The 21,640-nt window shown below is 40.9% G+C and overlaps 1 protein-coding gene across 1 annotated transcript in view; it reads left to right on the forward strand.

The window, feature by feature from the left end:
* Positions 1–217: 217 nt before the first annotated feature.
* The window catches only part of LOC148040045 (UDP-glycosyltransferase 85A7-like), a 29,477-nt gene continuing 8,054 nt past the window's right edge, over positions 218–21,640 (forward strand). Inside the window, exon 1 of the mRNA XM_087696408.1 lies at positions 218–1,067. Within this exon, the coding sequence (XP_087552534.1) occupies positions 512–1,067 (556 nt within the window). The 5' untranslated portion in view covers positions 218–511. The remainder of the gene's footprint in view (positions 1,068–21,640) is intronic.

Consider the following 21,640-nt stretch of genomic DNA (forward strand, 5'->3'; position numbering starts at 1 on the left):
TACAAATATCCAATCACATTTTGGGAATTAACCAATGTAAAATAGAAGCCACACCCCTTGAATTTCGATTGGTTGAGCATTGCACATGTATGTTACATCTACATCATCCAATGCGAGAACTCCTACTTCGCTAGTATTTTTCCCATGAAATTAAAGAACATAATATGCATTGAGAAATCAACATACCTTGTTTTGATTCTTTGCAAAGAGAATGCCACAAGAGACCTAAAGATCTTAGCGTTGCTTCCTTTGACCCCCTTTCTCTTTCTTGTTGCACGTTCTCCCACAGTTGGGCCTCCACCACTTGCATACTCAGAAGAAAATCAAGTTCCATGGTATCACCGTGTTTGGTTGCCTTCATGATCGGACTCTCCTCCTCTCCACCGTCTTCCTGAGTTTCCTTCCCACTACTCCCTCGGTACACGAGGCATCCCATTGCGGCTTGCTTCGTCATCATCGGTCGATCCTCGAGAAGCTGGCCGCTCCAGCTAGAACGCCTTCAGAAGAGGCCATGGCTAGCTCCCGCCGTCCTCCCCATGTCATCGCCTTTCCTTTCCCTACACAGGGCCACGTCAACCCCATGATGCTCCTCGTCAACCACCTCCTCGCTGCAGGCATCAAGGTCACCTTCATCCACACAGCAAGGACCTTTGCCATGCTGCAGGAGAAGCAGAGCAGGGAGCACGGGAACTCCTCTCAGGACGACAACCGCAGTAGCAGCAGCTCCTTTTATGATGAATTGCTGCGCTTTGAGGTCCTCCCGGACGCCGCCGCTGCCTATGGCCAGGGAAACGTGCCTGTCAGCCCGTCTGTGAGGTGCTTCATGGCATCCATCCCCATTATGAGGGAGAAGCTTGAAGAACTTCTGCGTCGACTATTGTCGGGATCGGATGACGGCAGTAGGCCATGTTGTATCATCTCAGATAACTTCCTGCCATGGACTCAAGATGTAGCAGACAAGTTTGGCATTCCTAGAATGGAGTTCTGGTCATCCACTGTTACTGTCTATGCCATGGCCCATTACGCGCCTGTGCTTATTTCCGAAGGTTACCTTCCCGTTTCTCCAGGTAAGTCGAAGGTTAAATATGCCACCACTCTTGTTAGATGCAGTGTAGAAAATACTCCAGCATGTCTGTAAATTTTTTTACCATACATCTATGCGTATTCTCTCTGTGGAAGCACATGCATAGGCCACAGATGCAAGACCACGCATTTTGATCAGCAAACATATGCACTGTTGTGTCTGGAACAGATAATGTCGCCTTTTGCAAATCCCTGTGATTGGACTTACCATCAGTATTTGAGCCTGCAAATGAAACTCATTTGGGAATTGAAAAGTCATTACAGCATGTTGTCACTATCATCCTCCAGCTCTCCCGTATATGATGAGTGATCAGGACATAATATGCACTTAGCCTTGTACAAAGACCTCAGCCTGCATACATTGAGTGTGTAATCTTTGAGCAAGTAAAATTGCAGTCTGCACATATGCCTTGACAATTTGATCCATAATTATCAATGCAAAATCGTAACAGAATGCGAAAGTCCCAAAGTTGATGGCTTAACAGTTCAAACTTAGCTCATAATCATGGTCAACTCTTGTTGGATGAATCACTTGGTTGGACCCCTATGTTCACGGAGGGTCCTTGTGCAATCAAACTCTGCAATTTATTTACTTGCATGCTATCCTATTTGTGCATTGAACCAATGCCAACATGGCCCTTGCCACTCTCTCAACTAACGGTCTTGTGGGAGGAGGGGTTTTAAAGTGTGTGTGCCTTATCTTAGTGAAAGAAAGATCACAATAGAAAGTCCACTGGCAACTGAACTTGCACGTGTACAGTGATGGGATAATTCATGCTTAATAATGCGTAAAGTACATGCACCTTTAACATATCTAATGAATTATATCTAATATACTAACTAGCATGTGATAAGACTATGATTTCTTTCTTACCTAACAATAGTTTTGATGTTGACTTTGAGATGATTAAACATCGCTTGGTAAAGTCTACTTGAGGAAGGCTTGTTGATCAAATATTAGTGGAGTTGGTGGCTACACATGAAACATAATGCATTCTGTGAAGAAATGCTCTAAACACAGAAAGCACAAAATCAATCATACAACAAAGCACAAATTGATAACATAGAACACAGTTAGGTTTAGGGTAACTCAGAGACAGTGAACACAATGAATAATGAAGTGAATGACTATTGAATATACAATGCTCATGCAACAAACATACTATGCAATGAATATTGAATCTCAAACTCTCATATCTCTGGTGTCAAGGTAGAGGTTATGAGCCGGAGAGTTTATTATACTTTGAAACGGATCTCGAAACACAGCAAAGCAGCCTTTGTGTGTCGAACAACGAGAAAAACAACTAGAGAGGTTGGATTTGATGTAGACAAGCAGTAAGGAGAGAGAAAAGAAAAACACAAGTACGTAAGGAGAGAAAAATTGGACGATAGATGTCATGAGGACATGTATTTTTGAAACCTCACTCAACATGTGGAGAGGATATGTATTTTTGAAACCTCACGTAACATGTGGATTAATTTTTAATCACATGATTAAGCAAATGTTGCATATGTGAGGTGCAACTGGGGTTAATGTAAATTTACAAGCTCGGGATCCAAAAAATTCACGGGATGTCAAAGGCAAAAGTTGCTATAAGTTATGCCGCATAGGTACTTGGTGGTATCTGGTGCTAGTTGTTGGCCTAGGTCATTCATTTGGCCATAAGTGTTAGTTGATGACACTAGAGAAGTGGCGTTTAATGGTACCTAACGCCACTCCGATGGTCAAAGATGGCGTAGAGACACTCGGGAATAGAAGTTGCCTAGCCAATTTAATTATTGATAAGTTAGATTATTTTTTTGGGCATCGAAATAATTATTAGATTAATTTTCAGTATTTAAAGACTGAAAATTAATATTTAATTATGAAAAATGTTGGAAAAACCATTTAGAGAGGTTGCCACGTGTCAAAATTGCCCATGCAAGACTGAAAAACGTCTTTAGAGACTGGAGAGAGGCATTTTTATGATTCAGTTTGCAAGAGAGAGAGGAGGAGAGGTTGTTGGTCTGATTTGCAGCCATTGGAAGATCTTTTGAGGCAGCCAGGAGTAAAAGAAGACCAATCAACAGCAGGTAACAACATCTACAGGCTATTGCGATATGGCAGTAGCAGTAAATGATTGATTTTCTTCAGTTCTTTGCATCTACATGCTGTTGTGGCACTGCAGTAGCTGCATTTGATTGATTTTCAGTCATTCTTCGCGACAAAACTCTGTATTTTCTCTCACTACAGCTTTTCCTCTCATCTTCTAGCCATTTCATAGCCTTGCTCCGAAGATCTCAGCATTTGGACCCTTGGAGGTTGAGAAATTTCAGATTTCTTTGTTGTAAATCTTAATCAGCGGCAAAAATTAGGGTTTAACAACAGTCTCAGGAAGTGTGCCAGAAATTGGAAGCTCCAAGACTTGGATTCAACAGGGTTGGAGCTGTTTTTAGTCTATTCAAGTGGAGGGACCAGCAAATAATTGAATTTGGGGCATTTCCCATCTCCATCAAAGTGGGTGAAGGCCAATTGATTGCCCGAATCAAGGGGCAAATCAGATTAAAGACTTGCTGGTGATTTTGAATAGCAAGGGGAGTTGGAATATCGAAAGGAATTGGGATCCCATTGTAAATCAACTTCTTCTTTAATAAAGCTAAAGAAATACCGAAAGGGGTGCCAATTTTGGGGTCAATCGGGTGCGCATTGCCCAAGATCAGTAGGTAAATTTGTATTTTCAGATTTGCATTAACTATTTGCTGCTGTAATTAAGTTGTAATCAGGGATTTACCACCCATGGAAGGCTGGTTACAATAGATGGAAATAGTAGACGATTGTGCAGGAACTATAGGTGACCGCTGGAGGAGAGAGAAACTTAGCAAACGCAAGATTTTGGATGATGGCGACAGTGTTTGACTGATGACGACGGCTCCAAATGATGATGTTAGTAGCAAACCCAAGGTTTTGATAGTAGGTGATAGGTTCAGGGTACCAAAAGATAGCTCTTAGATGCAAGCAACAGCTCCAGGATGTAGACGAAGGCTTGAATTAGGTATCAGATGATAGCATATAGCAAGGGAAAGGTTTGATTGTGATATCCTCCGTGAACGGAGTGTTGGCAGCAAAGGTACGGTTGTTGAAACCTGCAAAAACGAGATTAAGGGAGAGTGGTGGGTTGCATGTCTATTTATAAAAAGTTTGGGGCACTTAAATTAGGGTTTGGCATGTGCGACATAGTAAGTCTCTAGGATCACATTTAAAAAAAAAATAATAAGGTTACTTTATTAATTAAGTGTGTTTTGGGGCTGTTTAAGTCAAGCTAATGCATTTTTAGCTCAACAACCTCTTTTGAGATTCAAAATTGAGCCATGAGAAATAAGTTCTTTTGTGTATGTTCTTTAACTCCAAGGCATTCGACCCCAAAGCAACCGGGGTGAAACCAACCTTTCTCCTCGGGTAGGGTGGTAAATAACCTGATTAAGCACTAATTACAAGCAGGATAAAATTCACATAGATTGAAAATGCACACTTTACCACTTTAATCTTGGACATTGGACACTCGGTTGGCCCCAAAACTGGTGCCTCTTGTGGTGTTTCTTTATCTTATATTGCAAATGAAAGGAGTACAACTAAGATCCTCTGATCTAATCCAAGTGCCTTAGCTGTTAAAATTGACCAGCAAGCCTCCAAACCAATTTGCCCCTTGGTTTGCTTGGGGATTGGCCTTCACTGTGCTCCTTGAAAGACAAATTCAGCCCCAAATCTAATATTGGTTGGCTGGCCTCTTGAATCTCCTTGAAATTCTTCAATTTCAGCTGTTGGAATTCAAGCCTTAGGCCCTCAATTTTGAGCACCATCTCGAGGCGGTTGTTAAAATCCTAATTTGTGTTGTAAATTAGGGTTTATAGCAAAGCTTGATTGAAATCTCTTCCTCAGATGGCTCAAATTGTTGGAAAATGTTAAGATAACTTAAGAGATGGTCGGGGGATAAGAGAGAATGTTGTAAAGAGAGGAATTTCAGAGTTACATCGCGGGAAACATGGAAAACTTGCTGTTGCCCTACTCAAACAGCCATGGAAGTTGTCACCTACAACTTAGGTCCACCAGAAAGAGTGCTACTCCATTCTATATGCTGCTGTTTGCATTGAAGGACCTTGGGCTGTTGTCACCTTTTCTTGGAGGGCTCCAAACTGCTGTTACATGTTGCAGGACTAATCCTTGGTGGTTGCAAATCACATCAATAGCCTCTCCTTGCTCTCTAATAGCCTTCTTTTCTCTCACAATTCACCAACTCCTAAAAACGTTTTTCTCACTTGCATGGGCAAGTTTTGTCAAATGGTAGCTTTCTAATTCAATTTTCTAGCATTATCTATCTTATTAAATCAATTTTTAGAATATTAATTTTGAAAATTAATTTAATAATTATTCTAGTGCTAAAAAAATTAATTCCATCAGCCAATAATTAAATTGGCTAAGCCAATCTGTCTTCCAAGTAGCCCCGAGTAGTTTCTAGCCCTTAGATTGGCATTAGTTAATTAATTAATGCATAATCTTTAATGTCACCACCGATATTAGTGGCCAATAAATTGGTATAGGTCCAAATTTGACACCAAGTATCACCTAATTTTTGACAGGTATAACTTATTACAACTTTTGCATTTGGCACCAACTGATATCTCGGGGACCTAGGTCCCACACTATGAAATAATTGACTTGCACCTTACATGTTCAAGCCACATTAGCACATTTGATTAACTTTTAATCAAATGCTAAGCAAAGCAATAAAATTTCACATCTTCGTGACAAACCTCCCCCTTGAAATCCTTGCAATTGTCCTTGATTGCACTGCATTGCGTCAAAACATCTCATAGTGACTAGTACATTGAGTAGTGACCCCATGGCAGACATACTACTGGCATAGTACCTTGGGTGTATACTGAATACATCCGAGATCCACTACATACGAGAGCTGTCCACAACTGGTTGGAAGTGCTACCTCCCTCTTGAGCATTAGACAATGTTCCTGACCCCCTGCTCTACTGAACACGATTGAGCTTAAACCGAAGTTGGCTCTAATTGAAAGGCATCTTGGTAAAGTTACGACAATTGAGGATGGTTTGCCAAGTCATCCTCTTCTATCCACTTTGCATCAATTGGTGACACAATGTTGAAGCTTCATCAAGAAGCATATGGAAGCTTTACCTCTACCTTTACTTGCCTTGAAACCTCCACTAGGTTGTAGGCCTTTCTTTCCCTTGAGCATTGCGATGCTTTATACTTTCACATTGCTGTAATTCCAATATTAGTTGGCTATTTGAGTAGGGCAGAAGTAGCTTTTCAACGTTTGTTGTCGCGATGAAACCTTGAAACTTCTCTCTCTACGGCATTCTCTCTCATCCCTCGACCATCTCTCAAGTTATCTCAGCATTTTCAACAATTTGAGGCATCTAAGAAAGAGATTTCAATCAATCTCTGCTGCAAACCCTAATTTACAGCATAAATAAGTGTTTTGATAGTTGCCTCAAGATACGTGCTCGGAATTGAGGACCTAAGACTTGAATTCCAGCAACTGAAATTGAGGAATTTCAAGGAGATTCAAGAGGCCAACCCACCAATATTAGATTTGGGGCTGAATTTGTCTTTCAAGGAGCACGGTGAAGGCCAATCCCTAATCAAACCAAGGGGCAAATAGGTTTGAAGGCTTGCTGAGCAATTTTGGTAGCAAGAGGCACTTGGATTAGAGGAGGAGATCAAAGGATCTTAGTTGTTACTCCTTCCATTTGTAATATAAGATAAGGAAATACCCGCAAAGGGCACCAATTTTGGGACGAACCAAGTGTCCAATGTCTAAGATTAAAGTGGTAAAGTGTGCTTTTTCTGTTTATGTGAATTTTATGCTTGCTGTAATTAGTGATTAATCAGGCTATTCACCACCCTATCCGAGGAAAAAGGCTAGTTTCATGGTTTCATTGCCGAGATACTACTCAATTCCTTAACTTGGTGGGCCTGAGGCACCTAATTGAAGGTCAGAAGCTTTGCTCTAGTGCTGAAATTGTATTCAATTGAGGATTACATCAAGAATATCTTCAGATAGTGAGATGGGATCCTATAGCTTAGGATAACTAGAAAGAGTGTTGCCCCCTCCTGTATGTTGTCATTTGCACCAGAATGACCTTGTGTTGTTGTCACCTTCTTCTAGAGGGCTTCAAACTGCTATCACATACTGTAGGACTAATCCCTGGTGGTTGCAAATTACATTAGGAGTCCCTCCTTACTCTCTAACAATCTCCTTCTCTCTCACAATGGTTGGAATAGACTTTCACCAGTTCCTAAAAACGTTTTTTTCACTTGCATGGCAAGTTTTGCTATTTGGTAGCTTTCTAATTCCATTTTCTAACATTATCTAGCTTATTAAATTAACTTTTAGAATATTAATTTTGAAAATTAATTTAGTAAATATTCTAGTGCTCAAAAAATTAATTCACGAGCCAATAATTAATTTGGCTAGGCCAATTTGTCTTTCAAGTATCCTTGAGTAATTATTAGCCCTTAGATCGGCATTAATTAATTAATTAATGCCTAGTCTCTAATGTCACCACCAACATTAGTGGCCAATAAATTGGTCTAGGTCCAAATCTGATATCGGGTATCACCTAATATATGTCAGGCATAACTTATCACAACTTTTGCCTTTGGTACCAAATGATATCTTGGGGTCCTAGGTCCCACACTTTGAAATAATTAACTTGCACCTCACATTTGCAAGTCGCATTAGCATATTCGATTAACTTTTAATCAAACGCTAAGCAAAGCAATAAAATTTCATGTCCTTGTGATGTAGGGCATCGGGAAAGGGTGCACGTCGGCTGCTAAGTGACCTACCAAGTCTATAGATGCAATGGTTATCTTACCAAGGGAGCCCAAGTGATCACCCCAGAGAGGCTAGGGTATCGAACTAAGGGTGCTTGTTGGCTGCCCAAGGATCTACCAAGTCTTGCAAAGGTGGATGGAATCAACAATGGACTTTTTTTTGAGTTTTTGGAGGGCTTTGTTTAGTTTGTCACAAGTTTTAGCATTAAGTGAGAGTTTCAAATCAGTGTTCGTCCCATTGAGTCATTGTGCCTTGAAGTACGAGAGATAAGGATGGATAGCCCCACTACCTTTATAAAACATGCAAAACAATCCCACATACTAGTGTGGCTGTCAATCGTATGAAAAATATGTGGATTTAGATAAAACTAGCATATTTTAGATATTATTTATTGTAAATATCCTAAAATATATGGAAATTTCTAGAACAGGATGTCATGTAAGAAAAGCAAGTGGCTTTTTCAGCCAGTTTTGAAGATTTAATGAAAAAAAAGAATGATTGGCGAAATCGTGCGCGTTGCGATCGTAGTTTACAAGCAGAAAACAACATTTCGAACATGGAGGAGAAGAAGGAGTGATTTGGAAGATTTCTAATCAAGTGTCTTGGAGTTTTACCCCCCTTTCGAAGCCAACGGAACTATCAAAATTATGATTTGAGCATTAGATTGCTGATTTTTCCAAGATTCCCTCCATAAAGAGCTCTTTTTTTAGCCACAACCCTTCTTCTCTTGTTTAGCTTATAAATATGAGGCATGGGAAGCAGTTAGAGGGGCATAAGGAGACCCTGAGAGGTTGCGAGAAAGAGAGGTAGAGAGAGGGAGGTAGAAGGATACCCCTCCAAGAGGTTGCGAGGAGCTTCACACACAGAGAGAGAAAGAGAGGAGTTATCACGAGAGGCTGCGAGGGAGAGAGCTAGCTGAATTTCCCCTCTATCTCGGTCTTCGACTAAGCCATCTTCTCTTACACTCTCCCATCTCAAATTCATTCCTCTTTTATCTCTTGAATCCACTTGCGAACGATGGCTCCAAAGCGACCAGGTGGAAGGACCATGGGAACCACTGCAACTGGTCAAGGAACGGGTATTGCCAGAGATACGGGAGTGCCCGAGGTTGTCGGAGTTGCCACTATCAATGGAACATCGGGTGTGGCAAATGTGAGCGCGAGCAAGGACAAAATTCTCAATGTCGTCGTACCAAACCAAGTTATTCATTACTAGGTTATTATTTCGCCACATAAAATAATTACTTAAAATATTAGCTTCTATATTTTACACTTACACGAATTGGCAGTTTCATCTAGAAAGTATACTAGTACACGCATGAACAATTAATCGCTATGATTTGTAGTTAGATTAAGTGAGATGGAATCATGATGGAAAGAGTTATAAGAGGCTATTGCACATATGACTTTATGCGTACTTGAGTTTAGTAAAATAACTCAATATAATTATTGTGAAATGCAACAAGGTTAAGTGTCGCTTGAAAAGTGAAACTCTATTTAAAGGATGTGTAAGTCATCTCGTTGAGTTATTGACGCAATATATTTCTTTAAGGAATTTTGCTTATGTCAGGTAAGATAGCCCAGATAGGAAATTTATATCTTGCTTAACATGTTGTAAGAGATATACTCAACACTTCTTTATGGGGAGGAGAATCCTCATTAGAATGTAAGGTTACCTTAGGATAAGGTCTACCTTGGCTATGGAAGCTGTGAATTGCATGATGGTGTGATTGTCATATCATTTGATATACATTTGAAAGGAGTGCTTGTGTTTGCTAGAATCTAGATCTCTGATTGAAAATATTAACAAATAGGATAAAAAGAAGGATCGCGCTAGGCTATCCCCAAGCTAGTCACGAGACCCTATTCCAAGGGGGTCATGGTTATTGCTTTGTAAGGCTTAGACAGGCTCTGTTAGTGAAAGGTTTGTCAGTAGGGATAGTCTTGGGCAGTAGGAAATGTGGGTATCATGAGGTCATGGTTATTGCTTCGTGAGGCTTAGATTGGCTTTGTTAGCGAAAGGTCTGTCAGTAGGGATAGTCTTGGGCAGTAGGAAATGTGGGTGCCAGGGGGAGCTCTCTGGCTATAAATCTTGCATTGTTCCTAGAATTCGATGAGCCCCTTTGTGACCCAAGATGGGATCCTGGAACCCTAAATACTAGTTACAAGGGTGGAATCTTGGTGGGCAAAATATCATCGTGGAATTTTGTGTATCTTCCGCACGGTCGGAAAGATAAAAATTGTAATAAGCTTCCAATATAATAAAGAAGTTTGTTTTACTCAAGGATTGTTTGAATTGTATGCGTGTTTGTGAGATAAATTATGTGAAAGAACCTGTGATTTAACGGACTAATTAAGGAAGCTGGTTGTATATGTTTCAATAAATGTGTTGTAGGTAATTAAAAAACTAAAGATGATTCCGTCATAAAAGGAAAGTGGGTGGGTGTGATCCTTGACGGATCTATCCAACGGTAGGGTGGTCCCGGTTAACTGGGAGCTTTTTTAAATCGATAATAGAAATAAGAAGATAATAAATTGACCAACTAGTTGTTAAGTAGAACAGACTTGCATTGTTTTAGGGGGTCGGAATGGGATTTGGCCTTATGGACAGGAGGGTTGACGTACCACACTCCTCTCTGTCTCCCATTCTCTTTGAACCAAGTGCAATAGCAAGTTTGCTTTAGATTGAGTAATCCTGTAGAAGTGGGAACTCGAAATTACTGACGCTAGTTGGTTGCTAGGAGACTTGTCTGATTTTAGGAACCCGGAAATTCAGGTCGATCCTAGTGGGTTCGGCCGGAACGCTTCCATTGTGATGTAGACTTAGTGGCATTTAAGTGACAAATCTGCGATGTGTCTAGGGAGCGTCGGGCAGCATCAGTTGGAAAACCTACTGATGGACTACAAAAAGGTGCGTCTTGGAATGAGCGTGGTGGATACCTCACTGCAAGCATAGGGAAAAATTGCCTTAGGAGACCACCATGTGCAATGCCACGAGTATGGTGGATCCAACGTCCACCACTCCAAGGGTGAGTGACCGAAAAGGCATAAATATGCACAAATGCATATTTACATGGACAGAATGCCAATGTATGGGGTAATGCAAAGAAAGATGCAAGTTTTTATGCTCATGTAGAATGTGATGTAACAGTGCCACTTGGACATTGCTCTGACAAGGGAATTATTGACTTGCCCAAGAGCCCTTTTACAATCATGTCATCCTGACAGTGCGGATGAAGATACAATGCTCCAAATGTTCGTTAAATACAATGAATGAATCAAAATTTGTAAGTATCATCATTGTCATTATTAAGAGAAGAAAGTGGTTTCCCTCTCAAATTGGAAGGGAAAGCTAGAGGGAAACACCCCCTTCCTAACAATCACAAGAAGTAAAGGAGGGCATATCCAAGTCGATCCAAGGTAGAAGGTACTGTAGAATTGGGCTGTTGATTGCCTTGGTCAAAATATCTGCAAAATTGTCACAAACTCTAGGTGAATAGTGCCTAGGTTAACTTGCTCTTTGGTGGATGGCACAAACTCTAAGTGAATAGTGCCTAGCTTAACTTATTCTTTGGTGAATTGAAAATGAACCGCCACGTGCCGTGTTCGAGGGCTGATGATCGGATTGCCCGCAAGAGCAATGGCACTCTTTGTCGCAATAGACAAGTATAGGTGCCTCACAAGAAAACTGAAGTGTGGTGAAACCAACCTTCCTCCTCGGATAGGGCGGGAAATAACCTGATTAAGCACTATTTACAGCAATTAACAAATTCACAAAACTAATATGCATACTTTACCATATAATCTTGGACATTGGACATCCTATTGGCCCCAAAATTGGCGCCCCTTTCGGTATTTATTTAACTTAATTGAAGAAAAAGCTGATGTACAATGGGATTTTCCCAATCCCTTTCGCTATTTCAACTTCCGTTGCTGTCCAAAATGACCAATAAGTCTTCAATTTGATTTGCCCCTTGATTCGGGCATTTAATTGGCCTTTACTCACTTTGACAGAGATGGAAAATGCCCCAAATTCATTGATTTGTTGGTCCCTCCACTTGAATTTAACTAAAAACAGCTTCAACCTTGTTAAATCCAAGTCTTGAAGCTTCCAATTTTTGGCACACTTCTTGAGGTTGTTGCTAAACCTTAATTTCTGCTGTTGCAAGTTAGGGTTTACAGCAAAGAAATCTGAAATTTCTTAGCCTTTGGTAATCTCAATGGTGTAATCTTTAGAGCAAGGTTGTAGAAGGGTTGGGAGATGAGAGAGAATGCTGAGGAGAGAGAAAATTCAAACTTTCTTCGCGAAGAATTGAAGAAAATCTGTCATTTACTGCTGCTGCCCTGTCTCAATAGCCTGTAGATGTTGTCACCTGCTATTGATTGGTCTTCTCTTGCCCTTGGCTGCCTCAGAAGGTCCTCCAATGGTGACAAATTGAACCAACAACATCTCCTTTCTCTTGTAGGCTGAATATACTAAAAATGCCTCTCTAGTCTCTAAAGACGTTTTTCAGTTTTGCATGGGCATTTTTGATAAGTGGTAGCCTTTCCAAATGGTTTTTCTAGCATTATTCATAATTAAATATTAATTTTCAGTCTTTAAATATTGAAAATTGATCTAATATTTCAGTGCCCTGAAAAATAATCTTACTGGCCAATAATTAAATTGGCTAGGCAACTTTCATTTCCAAGTGTCTCTGCGCTATCTTTGACCATTAGATTGGCATTAGGTACCATTAAACGCAACTTTTCTAGTGTCACTAACTGATACTTATGGCTAAATGAATGTCTTAGGTCAACAATTGGCACTAGATACCACTAAGTACTTGTGCGGCATAACTTATGGTAACTTTTGTCTTTGACATCCCATGATTTGCACGGGTTCCAGGCTCATAAATTTACTCTAACCCCAGTTACATCTCACATGTGCAATATTTACTTAACCATGTGATTAAAAGTTAATCCACATGTTAAGTGAGGTTTCAAAAATGCATGTTCTCATGACATGTGACCAGCAAGTTCCTTAGATAGATGGCCTCAGTGGTACTATCGAAGAGAGCCTGATACACATTCTAGATGTATTAAAATACTGACTAAGTGAACTAACTAGGTATGCAAGATCTAACCTACTATGAATCAACCAAAGTAGTTTTCTTACAAGGTGTGAGCGCTCTACGATCAATCTTTACTACGCTTCAACCATCTGTCTCTCTCTTGTACCCAACCCCCTTCCTCTCATTGGAATTGCCATTATGTGCATAGGAAGGGAGGAGAGAGAAATATTGTAATGCAGAGGAGAGAGAAATACTAAAAACCAACATTCTTAATCCTTCATATCAGGCTGTAAGATTTACATGACTGCATAGAGGACGAAGAGGGGGATCAGTTTCTCATGTTTTTTGCAACAAATGATGCATATCCCGCGTGCATGGATCAACAAAAGCCAAAAAGTATGACGCTCACTTTTCTTGCCTCTCTCTCTCTCTCCCCCCATGATTTCTTCTCTAAAAAAGTTGCATATATTAATGCGCCCTTTCTCTTTGGCCCATGCCCCCTCAAAAATTGGTCTACATCCCTTCAAATCTTGGTCAATTTTCAGCCTTGATTGCCCACACTGTGTTCCTTCATAAATTAAGGTCTCTTGGCATGAAATTTCGCCTCAAATGCATAGAATTAATGTCCAAATGATGGTTGGAAACTTCTTCCTTATTTGTAGACTCTACTTTGTACTCCGCTTCACCTCTAGCTTTAAAATGACCTACATCGTGCGCCTCGAACGCTTTACACAAATGGCCACTTTGAAGCTTTAAATATTCAATTTTCACTTAAAAAGCCTTGCGGACCTGCAAAAAATGCTCTAAAATCTTGCAAAGTGCACCTTAAAATTCATCTCTTATTGTATGTACATCTGGTAAAGGTCGTGCCACATGATGAAGTCCTGCTTTGTGTGGGAGAGTATATGAAGGGGAAGTCAAGGTCATACTGAAAGGGGGGGCGATGGTCCATGTTGATCCCAAATCTTGTAAGCCAGCTGCCATTGACATAACCAAACTCACACAAAGATGGATTGTATCCTGCCACCAGGCTTGGCTGTGAAGACTTTGGACTTTCAAATGTGTCCCAAGTGGATAGTCTTTCCTAAACCGAGAGGTGTCGTTCTTGTTAGTAGAGTGCTTCAATTGAGATGCATCTTGTGAAGGAACATGAGACGAAGAAGAGCTGGGGATCGGTGAATGATCCCTAGAAGAAAGGTTAGTAGATGGAGCATTGTTCTCCAAATCAAGATCATAATGCCTCAATAGAGCCTCCATTGAAGGAGTGAAATGTGAGAACATTAAAGAATTCCATGATAACCTCAAGTAACTCTTTAGAAGAGCGTTGGCTTTGATATCATGTGGAGATACACTAGGGTTTGCAAAAGAAAACAATGTGCATGACTATGACTGAAACACAAAGAACTTAGGCATGAATGTAGAAATGCAAGAAAGAAGATAACTGAATGAATGAAAGTGTACAAAATGCTCAATGGTAGAGTTGTTCAATGGTTAATGGCTCTCATGGGAGCGGGATGAGGGAGGATTCGGAGTATGTCTTCCATCGGAGATGGATCTTGAGTGATGTAACCACTAGTTGGTGAGATGAGGTTGTAGATGACAAGGCAATAGGTTGAGAACCAAAAGGCGGTAGTTGTTGGGGCTGGAAATGGAAAACGCAGCAATGTACTGTCGAGGAATGATGGTGTTACATTTATGGTGTAATACTTGGGGAACAAGTGCGAGAGAAGACCGTCCGGGGGCCTTGGGCACCCGAACGGGGTCAAGGGGAGCCTAGGAAGTGAGTGAGTTTTAAAATAGTATAACTCACCTGAAGGAGACGGCTGGCGGGAGAGAGACATGACTTGGGGTTCTAGTCAACAACTTCCTAGACATGGCTGGAGGGAGTGGCTATGGGGATTGGAACCATCCTTAAAGCGTAGTTATCATCATAATACACTAGAATTTGAAAGGGACGGTAAGACTTTTGTGATTCAAGGTGAACATAAAGTATCTAATAACCCTTTGATGCGTTCCCTTGAAGTTCAGAAGTTGATAAAGAAGGAAGCTTGTGAGGTATATATGTTATGGTCCTTTCCTGTACATGACACTTTTACTTCTTGTAATATAAAGCATTCTGATTTACCAAGTGGCCTTCCACCAGATAGGGGTGATGTAAATCACCCAATTGACATAGAGAGGGATACACACCCTGTTTCTAAACCACCTTATAAGCTAAGTGAAACACATCATCAAGAAGTCAAAAGACAAATTAAGGATTACCTTGATAAAGGGTTTATACAACCCAGCAATTCACCTTGGGCTTCGCCAATTTTATTGGTAAAGAAAAAAGATAGTTCTATGCTACTTTGTGTTGATTATAGAGCACTTAATAAGATAACGGTGAAGAATAAGTTTCCTATGCCTAAGATGGAAGATCTTTTTGATCAATTACAAGGGGCAAAATTCTTCACAAAGATTGACTTAAGATCAGGCTATCACCAAGTAAGAATTAAGGCCCAGGATGTTTCTAAGACAGCATTTCGTACTAGATATGGGCATTATGATTTTTTGGTGATGCCTTTTGGCCTCACTAATGCACCAGCTACTTTTATGAAGATGATGAATAGTGTGTTACGGCCCTATCTAGGACACTTTGTAGTAGTCTTCTTGGATGATATCTTGATCTTTAGTAAATCAAGAGAAGAACATTTGGAACACTTACGGTTAGTATTCAAATTGTTAAGACCCATTCCCTTTATGCGAAGAAAACTAAATGTGAATTCTTCGCATAAGAGGTCAAATATTTGGGGCATATTATCTCAAAAGAGGGAATCAAGATGGATCCAAAAAAAGTAAGGGCAATTATTGAATGGCCATCTCCAAGGAATCTGGAAGAGCTGCAGATCTTCCTGGGTTTATTTGGATTTTATCGTAGATTCATTTGAGATTATGCCAAGATAGCTGTTCCAATGACGGACCAACTTAAAGGGAAAGAGAAGAGCTTTAATTGGGGAACAGACCATAATGAAAGTTTTCAAAAACTTAAGGTAGCTATTGCTACAGCTCCAGTACTATTAATTGTGGATCCCAATAAACCATTCGTGGTTGAAGCTGATGCTAGTGATAGGGCACTAGGCGCGGTCTTATTACAAGAAGGTCGACCAGTTGCTTTTGAAAGCAAGAAATTAGACCGTGCAAAACGGAATTATTTTGTTTATGAGAGGGAGCTGTATGCAATAGTACATGCAATGAAGAAATGGAGGCACTATTTGTATGGTGCCAAACTTTTGACCTTGTCGGATCATGAGAGCATTAAGTGGCTTAATGACCAACCGGATCTACAAGGGTGTAAAGCCAGATAGGCTGAACTCCTCTAAGAGTTCGACTATGAAATAAGGTATAGAAAAGGAAAGTATAATAGTGGCTGATGCACTCAGCAGAATGCCCATCATAAATGAATTGAGTTTTACTCAGTTCACTTCCGATTTGCTTGAATCCTTAAAAGGGAAATGCTAGGTTGATCTGGCATATTTCAACATATGGAAAACAATAGAAAATGGGGATCCAAATGGAAGGGTCTCCACTGAGAAAGGAAAAATCTGAGGATGTTCGACAAGGAAATGGAGCATCAGGGGTTGCTCAAATGGGATTCAAGTGGAAGAATTTTACCATTGATAATGATTATTTACTCTACAAGGGTAGGGTATGTGTCCTGAAAGATGAAGAAATAAAGCGCCAGATACTCTTTGAGTGTCATGATACCCCTAGTGCAGGACATCCAAGAGTTAATAAGACTTATAGTCTTATTAAAAGACAGTTCTATTGGCTTGGAATGAATAAGGACGTCCTTGACTATGTGGTCAAATGTAATAAATGCCAGGTTAATAAAGTTGAAAGATTGAAAATGGGAGGACTTCTCCACCCATTAGAGATTCCTTCGGGAAAATGGGAGAGTATCTCCATGGACTTTATTGTCGCATTACCCAGAACACAGAGGGGGCACGACTCTGTGTGGGTGATTGTGGATAGGTTGACCAAAATGGCTAGGTTTATTCCAACTTCAACTGATTTTAAAACACCAGAATTGGCTAAATTGTTCATAGAGAACATTTACCGATTGTATGGCCTTCCGGCAAATATAGTTTCTGATCAAGATAGAAAATTTGATAGTTAATTTTGGCGTGCTGTATTTAGGAAATTGGATACTAAACTTAGCATGAGCTCGGCGGAGCACCCGTAAACAGATGGGCAAACAGAAAGGGTTAACCAAATCCTTGAAGATATGTTGAGATCATATGTAAGTAAAAGGCAAACTAATTGGGAAGAGTATTTACCGATAGCAGAGTTTGCATATAATAGTGCCAAACACTCTTCCACTGGATATAGTCCATTTATGCTAATGTATGGGTTTCAGCCCAGAGCTCCTCATGCAGTAGGATTGCACAAGGAAAAGGTTCAGGCAGCAAAGGATTTTTTAGAGGATATGAATAGTATATTAAAATTTGCTCAAGAAAATATTAAGAAAGCTCAAAATCGAGCTAGAGCTTATGTAGATCCTCACCGAAGGACATCTCCTTTAAGGAAGGGGAATTGGTCTATCTTAAGGTGCCTGAACAAACTAAAACCATGAAAACGGGATGATGTCCAAAGCTTTCACCTAGGTATTGTGGTCCTTTCACAATACTTAAGAGGGTGGAAAAACAGGCTTACAAGCTCCAACTACCTATTGGTAGTAAAACACATCCAGTTTTCCATGTAAGCAAGTTAAGAAAGAAGTTGGGTGATATGGATAATTTAATCTTAAATGATAACATTGAGGAGCTAATAGGTGACCAATCTATTCCACATGAACCAGAAAGAATTTTAATTGTTCGTAACAGACGAACGAGGAATACTATTTATCAAGAATATCCGGTGAAATGGAAAGATTGTTCAGAAGAAAGCTCAACATGGGAGCGAGTAAGTACTTTAGGGAAAAGGTTTCCCAATTTACAGTTGGACCTTCCAAATATCGGTTTGAGAATGAAACCGATTCTTAAGGGGGAGGAAATGTTACATTTATGGTGTAATACTTGGGGAACAAGTACGAGAGAAGACCGTCCGGGGGCCTTGGGCACCCGAACGGGGTCAAGGGGAGCCTAGGAAGTGAGTGAGTTTTAAAATAATATAACTCGAAGGAGACGGCTGGCGGGAGAGAGACATGACTTGGGGTTCTAGCCAGCAACTTCCTAGACGTGGCTGGGGGAAGAATCAAAGACAACTCTCTCGTGCTGGTTCTGGATATAGCTGAGTGGGGGGGCACCGTTTGAAAGGACTCCCGCATTTAATAGATGGCAATTGATTACTCACAACAATGTGGAGTTAGGTGATGGATGGAAGAGGAGGATCTGACCAAGCAGCTTGATGAGCTGCAAAATGTAGGGCTGAATAGGTGCTTGATGATGTCAGCAAGTTGGGGCAGCAAATTCAGATTGTAGGGCACCTCTAGGATGAAGATGATAGCTGGTAGATGACCTTGGTAGCCAATTGGATGAAGATGATCAGCAACTAGGGAAAAACACAGGCTGTGGAGACCTCCAAAAAATGTAGGCGATAGTTGAGGATGGCCATTGCTCCAATGCTCTTGATTTAGTACACTCTGATGTGTGCAATATGCCTGCTAATTCATATGGGGATGCACGATACTTTGTTACTTTTATTGATGATTTCAGTAGAAAGTCATGGGTGTATGTGTTAAAGAGCAAAAAAGAAGTGTTAGATGCGTTTAAAAGGTTTCATGCTTTTGTTACCGCACAGAAAGGGCTTAAGTTAAAAGCTATAAGAACAGATAATAGGGGTGAGTATGTTTCTAATGAGTTCAAAAAGTTTTGTGAGATGCATGGCATTAAGAGGGAGTTGACAACCCCTTGTAATCTTGCGTCAAGTGGCGTGGCTGAAAGATATAATGGCACACTTTGTGAGAGAGTTAGATGCATGCTGTAATCTCCCATAGCAGCTCTGGGGAGAGGCTCTTAAAAGTGCAGTTCATGTATGCAATTGCTCTCCAAATTGTGCATTGGAAAATGGCTTTCCTGAAGAGGTTTGGTCTAGCAAACCTGCTTCATATGACCATTTGCATGTCTTTGGTTGTGATGCCTTTGTGCATGTACCTGTAGGTCAAAGGACCAAACTAAACATGAAATCCATCATGGGATATGGAGATGAGGGAGAGATGGGTTATAGAGTTTGGCTTCCTTAGGGTAGGAAGATAGTACACAGCCGAGACGTAGTATTTAATGAGGCAAAGTTATTGTAACATGCTACACAGGGTGACCTTGACAAAAAGAAGGTCAAATTTCAGCATGAACAATCAACCATTCAGTAGCCATTGGGTGAATTCTATTCCTTTTGATGCTGAAAATGAGCAACAACCCATTGTGCTACAGCAAGAAGATAATGGACAGCAAATAGATGCACAAGATGGAATAGGACAGCAAGAAGAACATGCTGAAAACATGTTACAACAGCAAGGAAATGCTGAAAATCAGCCACCAAGTGATGGTGTGCACATACTTGAGGATACGTGTCAGAAGGCAGATAGTACACAGCCGAGACGTAGTATTTAATGAGGCAAAGTTGTTGTAACATGCTATACAGGGTGACCTTGACAAAAAGAAGGTCAAATTTCAGCATGAACAGTCAGCCATTCAGCAGCAATTGGCTGGATTCTGTTCCTTTTGATGCTGAAAATGAGCAACAACCCATTGTGCTACAGCTAGAAGATAATGGACAGCAAATAGATGCACAAGATGGAATAGGACAGCAAGAAGAACATGCTGAAAACATGTTACAACAGCAAGGGAATGCTGAAAATCAGCCACCAAGTGATGGTGTGCACATACTTGAGGATGTAGGTCCATTGCCTGACAATACATATCATTGGATAAGGTCTACACGTGTCAGAAGGCAGCCACAGAGGTTTCAACCATTTTTGGATTGCATTTTATTAACTAATGAAAGTGAGCCTCTGACATTTAGAGAGGCACAGTCATGTGAAAACAAGAGAAAGTGGGAACTTGCTATGTAGGAAGAGATGAAGTCTCTGTATGCAAATAACACATGGGAGCATGTACCTTTGCCCAAGGATAGGAAAGCTATCCCTAATAAATGGGTTTACAAAGTGAAATGTATTGATGGGAAGCCCAAGTACAAGGCACATTTGGTTGCTCAGGGCTATACACAGAAGGAAGGCATAGACTTTCAGGAGGTCTTTTCACTAGTGGTGAAGATGACTACACTCCGTGTTTTGTTTTCTTTCACTGCATCCTTGGATTTAGAGTTGGATTAGATGGATGTGAAGACTGCTTTTCTTCATGGTAACCTGGATGAAGAGCTGTACATGAAATAGCCCGAAGGTTTTGCTATTCTAGGGAAAGAGCATTTAGTTTGTAAGCTGAAATGCAGCTTATATGGGTTGAAACAAGCCCCTAGATAGTGGTGCAAAAAGTTTGATACCTTCATACTCAGCCATGGATTTAAGCACAGTCATGTAGATCATTGCTTATACACTAAAAAGGCTGATGATGGAAGCCTTATTATGCTGGTCTTGTATGTGGATGACATGTTGATTGTAAGAAAGCATAAGAGTACTTTGAATGCTCTTAAAAGGCAACCAAGTTTAGCCTTCTCAATGAAAGATTTGGGGGTAGTTGAACACATTTTGGACATGCACATTAAAAGAGGTAGAGAGTAGCACTTGTTGTTTCTCTCACAGGACAAGTACATTAGCAAAGCACTTGACAGGTTTAATATGGCTTATGCTAAGCCTCTTGGTGTGCCTCTACCGCCAAATACAAAGCTTAACAAAGCTGATTGCCCAAAGGATGATGCAGTTGCTAGTGTGTCAGAGTGCAGCGGTGCGGAAGCGTAGGACTGAGAGAGAGAGAATGCAGAGAGAGAGAAGAGAGAAAGAAACAGTGGAAGATGAAGATCTGCTGTATAAAGTGTGCTGTATACAAAGATATGCAGATATATACACGGGCGCAGTGCGCTGGACTGCGTGTCTCCACCTCGATGATGCAACCTGTTGTTCACCTCGAAGTCCGCTGCAGTCTGCACCGTCTCCTGTCTGAAATCTGCGAACAGAGACGGAATTTGCGCGAGCCACCAGCCTATAATCTGCGAGCAGAAAAATGTGTATAGAAGACTGAAAACTCGGCTATAAATAGCCAAAAATCTGGGCGCCTGAATATGCAGGTCGGCTGCATTAAATGCAGACGACTGTACTGCAGCAGGTCGGACTGCCACGTGGCAGTCCGACTGGACTGCAGTCCAACCAGGCAATGATCTCTAACACCCCCTCTCAGAGCCTGGGCGGGGCAGAAGCGTGAGGGATCTAGAATGTCTTCGAAGTAGAGCTTGGGGAAGTGCCTTCGTAAATAAATCTGCAAGATTGTCCTCCGTCTTGCAGTACTCCACGGTGATGGTCTCATCCAGAAGCTTCTCTCTGATAAAATGGTACTGGATCTCTATGTGCTTCGTCCGGGCATGAAAAACAGGATTCCGTGCCAAGGCAATGCAACTCTCATTGTCGCATTGTAGCAAAGTAGGACGAGTCTGGGGGCAGCCAAGTTCCTCCAACAATCTCCGAAGCCACACAGCCTCACATGTGGTGGAAGACGCGGCCCGATAC

The sequence above is a fragment of the Lygodium microphyllum genome, chromosome 2 (assembly GCF_053477565.2).
Source record: "Lygodium microphyllum isolate KBCC chromosome 2, Lygodium_microphyllum_v1.1.10, whole genome shotgun sequence".
NCBI lineage: Eukaryota > Viridiplantae > Streptophyta > Polypodiopsida > Schizaeales > Lygodiaceae > Lygodium > Lygodium microphyllum.